General features: G+C 53.9%; 1 protein-coding gene across 1 annotated transcript; it reads right to left on the bottom strand.

Annotated features, from left to right (window-relative positions):
- Window positions 1-352: 352 nt before the first annotated feature.
- Window positions 353-4262, bottom strand: LOC142577075 (notch-regulated ankyrin repeat-containing protein-like). Its single transcript, XM_075687071.1, has one exon. The coding sequence runs from the start codon at window positions 4137-4139 to the stop codon at window positions 3822-3824; it is 318 nt and encodes a 105-aa protein (XP_075543186.1). The 5' UTR covers window positions 4140-4262; the 3' UTR covers window positions 353-3821.
- Between the last annotated feature and the right edge of the window lie 784 nt (window positions 4263-5046).

Raw genomic sequence — 5046 nt, 5'->3', positions numbered from 1 at the left:
TACGAAAAATCTAAAACTGTTTACTAATTGTCTCCAAATGACGCACACCGTAACGTCTCACAAAGTACTTGCGCTTAACGTACGTATAGAAGTTTCCTAGGCTATTACAAAATTGTCAACTGTCTATTGTCGTTGCCTCTAATTCATCTGCTCCGTTAAATCTCATGAACAAGGCGCGTATCACAGTCCTTATCCGTTCTGGGAACAGGAAGGAAAAAAAAGTCGCCGACGGAAGGAGGAAAAGATGAGGCGTCTCGCAGCAGGCGCATCTGCAGGCTCCTTTTGGACGCCTCTCTTTTCCCAAAAAAGAAGAGGCTGGAGACAGGACGCGAGCACGAAACGAGATAGACGGTTTTAGCAAACAATAAACATTTTAATCAAACAACGTGTCGCTCAGTCATTCATTCTATTTGTACACACATACATACACCCCACGTTTAGCGTGGACAAAATAAAGGATAAGGCTGTACAGAAATGTGACATTGCCTGGGAGTCATGAAAAAAGAAAAAAAAACTACTGGGCAACATGAGCACATACTCGTATTTTTTTTCTTTACAGCTTGCACAGACAATATTCAATGTGAACAGAAAGGGGTGTGTACGTTTCCTTCTTTGTTGAAACCAACGTACACAGGCGATTCTCCCCGAAGTACAGACAAAAAAGCATAGAGACATTGTCGATGTGACAGCCCATGGTCCATATTTTCACGCGACACAACTTTCCAAGGAAGCTTGTTCCCAGTGGGAGTACCGAGCTCACTGCCGAAAGCCGACACGTCGCTCACCGTGATCAAGAATACCACGGAAGGAACTTGTGGACATCATTTCCTTGCTGGCCTGACTCGGTTTAATTTCTCTTTTCTTTTTTTTCCCCGCCGGCCGCGCCGACCACAGTGGTTACACAGAGCAACGAGGCCAGTGGTGTAGCCACGAACATTATTCTTCGTTTACAAAGCGAAGAGTCTGGGGCGGGGTGAGGATGAGGTATACATTTCGTTTCTTTGGGTGGGAGGGCCGTGAAAGATTGGAGAAGAAAAACGTGGCCGCGCACAGTGTCGGTCTCATCATTTCCGGCCCCACATGGTCCCGCCCCTCGGCTACACCACTGGTCCAGACACCGAGCGTGTGCCCGACCGCTCCACTCTGTGAGCTCACCCTCGCGAAAGTGAGACACTGCGCGGGTCGAGCCTCGTGCCCGCGATCCCGGCCGCACCCGAGCGCAAGCGCACCGCTATTGAGGACCCAGTTCCTGGCAGCGGCGACATGCGTTCGAGTAGCGGCCACGACCCATTGTGCACGCGAATAGCACCGGCGTCCTTGGCGGCAGGAGTGGTGGAATAGGAAGGAAGGGCAGGCCCCGGTGAGCGCGCGGAACAGCCCGTCAAGGCACTGGCCGACTGCCATTTCGCATTAAAGTCTTCCGAGCGCCGATGGATTGCACGAAGAAAAGTACGGGGAAGGAAATCGCTCGAGCGAGAGAGACACACACAACGCTCGCGCGCCTGCCACATGCACAGACAGCGGCGGCGCGCATTTCCTTCGGAACGAGGACATCGGCGCGGTTTCGAGAGAGGCCGTGAGAAAGAAGAGAAAACGAGCGCCGGCCGGTCCCGGAGTCGTGTGGGCGCTCGCTAATGACGCGCCAAATGGTTTTCCCGCCGCGCACACGGCCAGAAGGGAGGATAATAATAAAAGACACGGGCGGGCGTAAAAAAAAGAAAGAAAGAAAATAAAAGTGAGGGAATTATCGGCATGGGCTCGGTCGTGTTCGCGCTCTGCAGAGTTGTAGAAAAGCCTGGCGGTGGTGGTATACGGGGCCACACGCTCCCATCGCTGCGGAAAACGCGCCGCTCCTTTCTTCGCTGGCACCCCCCGCACAGCAACCGCCCAGTGTGGAAGGCGAGCTGCGAAGGCCCGAAGCGTCGCGCGACCCGCGCTGGTGTCCAGTGCGTCACTACACCGAATGGTTGCAGCGAGCAATGTGAAAGCCAGGAGCGAAGGGGGGAAAAAAAGAAAAGAAGAACAGGCTGGTGGCGAGTCCACTTGCGCGCACTCTCTCCACGGTGTCCCCCATCATGCGAGCCCTTCCCGACATTCCCTACAAGACAAAATTAGGCGGATCATCGCTCATTTTCTTTCTCTCTTTTTCTTTGTGACGAGAGCCGCTCCAATGTGCGTGTGCAGCAGCTCAAGGAACACCTGTACGGTTTCCGTAGCGCGAGAGCACAGTCGAAACAGGACGAAAGACGAAAGACAGAACTCGGCTCGCTCAGAAAACGACTTGTTTACTGAGCGCGACGAGTACCGAGAAGACCAGCCCTGGAATGAGTAGACAGACAGCATGGAAAATCAGAAAAAAAAAAGCCAAGAAAAAGTAAACGAGACCTGCAAATGACAGGCCAACAAGGGTTCATGCGGTGAGAGAACCGCAAGTTAACGGCAACCATGATGTTTTTGGCAGCGTCTTAAGAGACTCAAATGACTACGGGTAGTAGATGCGAAGAATCGCTCTAAAGGAACAGCATAGGTTGTTGTATTCTTGATTACTGGACGTAAAATGACATAATTGCAAAGCAAACTCTTGACTACATACCAAAAATATTTTAACAAGTTTAGGTTGAGGGGCTCGTAGGCATGGGGGCTACAGGTGGTTACGGCGTTATTATGATACCATACCAACCAAATATGCCCTAATAAGCACTGGGAAAGACAGCTCTTAGTTTGTCCCGAACAGAGAGCTGCCATTACGCGCACCCACAGCTGCAGCCAGCAAACCATGAGTTACTGGAGAGCAAAACAGGCTTGCTGGAAGCGTCCTGTGGGCATTGCTCACGGCTCAAGATGTATCCGTCCATCACATTATCGAGCTACGGCAGGGACCCACCAATTTCACCGAACGCGCAATGGACCACCAGTGGTCTGGCAAACTTTTACAAAAGCGTACGATAACTTTGAAAATGCTCCCGGCGATCACATTTCTTAAACGAGCATGGATTCACACCGAGCAGGATGCCAAAACTTGGAGAATTATGCGGGAGTGACAAAAGGCTGCTGTTGGTGAAGGCGCCGACGGGGAGCCCTCGCCGCGCGAGCAGCCAAGCGAGGCGCGACACCTTACGGGATGCGAAAGGTGACCCTGAGGTGAGCAGTGCTCCGTGCAGCGCGCGCGTCTCTCGGAGGAGGAGGAGAGCGGCGCGCGCGGTCCGGTCTGGTCCGGTTTTCGCTTCGCAGCCAGCACCGCTTACAATGGACCGGGCGCTGCGAGAGGAGCGAAATACGAGCAAGGGAGGGCCTACGGGAGATCCGCCGATAGCATCGCAATGCTGGGAATGAGATTAGACAGGTCTGGAGCGGAGAGGAGGCGGTCGCGCGCACGCCTGGTCTGCGCCTACAGCGGCCCCGCGACCAGGATTGTCTCGTGGAAATAATAATAATAATAAAAAAAGAATAACAAAGCAACAATATTCTGCGACATAACTATAGCGGCATTACTAGTCAATACAAAGGAGGAACTTGTTCGCTACAGCTTTTGGAAATGTAGCCATACAGAAAAAAAAAAAACGTTCGCGTATGTACAGGCTGCCATAAGAGAGCGGCTTTTGCTCTGCAAAACGTGCCATGATGGTGAGGTGGGTCATCGTGGCATGCTTTGGTTCGGTGTGGTTGGTACCTTGTCGGCGCCGAGTCCGGGTCTTGCGCACGGCGCGAGCACAGCGGCGGGCTGAGAAAAGACGGGCGTCGTCGGGAGTCTGTTCCTGAGATTTGATTGGTCCGGCGCAGGAGCATCGCGCACACTGTCCCAGCAGGGAGGCGACCACACGCTACCGACGGGGTCCACTGTTGGAGATGAGATAGAGCGCAATGTCCTGGTGTCCACCGTAGGCGGCGATGTGAATCGCCGACCAGCCGTCCCTGTTGGCCAGCCGTGTGTCGGCGCCGAACTTGACGAGCAGCTTGACGAGTTCGAGGTTGCCCTCCATGACGCTCTTGTGAAGCGCCGTCTGGCCCTCGTGGTCGTAGAGGTTGACGTTGAGCGAACCGCCCTCCCAGCGCTGCAGCAGCCGCTTCAGCTCGCTGGCGTCGCCCTTCTTGACGGCACGCTGGAAGACCTCCTGGGACATAATCTCCGTCTGCGACATGGCTCACACACGCGCGCACACACCACAACACGCACACAAGCGGACCCGACCGCGGAGACTAGATGGGGGCACTAGAGTCTGTGACCGGCGCCAACCGCTCGCCCGATGCCATTAAGTGCCGCGCCAGGGCACCCTCTCTTTTGGAAGCGGCGCGTCGGCGCCAGGCGGCGCGCGGCGCTTTCCCGCGCTACGTGCGCAGCCAATAAGCGACCGGGAAAGGCCTTCGGGCACGTTACATTGCGCCCTCATTGGCTTGTAACTCCTTTCTCTATTTTCTTTTTAACCGCCAGCGCCATCTCGCGTAACTTCAGCGCACTGCAACCGTTTGCACTGCGGCGGAGCTTAACCGTGGGAATTCAGGGGCTCCGTGGGAATTTCTCTCGGCTAGTGACGGCTGCAGCCCCAACCCGACACTTGCGCATTCGGCAACGGCCGTTTCGTTAGCGGCGTGTTTTTTTTTTTGCTTCTCATGAGCATTGTGCGAGCTTTCTTGAAAGGAAAAAAAGAAATAAAGACACATGTTAGACTTTGTAGCACACGTTGCTTCCAGTTACCTGGTTTCTTCTACAGGTAGGAGGTAATTACAATAAAAATAATTAAATAAACAGAGGAAGGGGGGCTGAAGTAGCTGGTGACAGTCTTATTGCCTGTAACTGATCTGGAGCTTTCTCCTCCGGGCATTTATCGATTCGACAGTTTCAGTTTAGCCCATCGCCGGTACCGTAAAATAAGACATCACATCCCGCTAAGGTAGATGAAAAAAAGTCACAAAAGGGGTTATGGGCGGCTCCTGTACTCGCACGCAGCCCAGTCCGCTCCGTCACCGCAGTCATACGGTCTCTCGAGGCCATAGGATTCACTGGGCCGGACTAAGTGTGAGCGTCGTCTGCGCCGTCGTCTGCCCCGC

The sequence above is a fragment of the Dermacentor variabilis genome, chromosome 1 (genome assembly GCF_050947875.1).
Source record: "Dermacentor variabilis isolate Ectoservices chromosome 1, ASM5094787v1, whole genome shotgun sequence".
Taxonomy (NCBI): domain Eukaryota; kingdom Metazoa; phylum Arthropoda; class Arachnida; order Ixodida; family Ixodidae; genus Dermacentor; species Dermacentor variabilis.
Note: the sequence above shows the minus strand (reverse complement) of the source record. Positions and strands in the feature narration are given on the sequence as shown.

What these genes read in the sequence shown, in the direction of transcription:
- LOC142577075 (XM_075687071.1), bottom strand. Translation starts at nt 4,139, where the DNA reads ATGTCGCAGACGGAGATTATGTCCCAGGAGGTCTTCCAGCGTGCCGTC.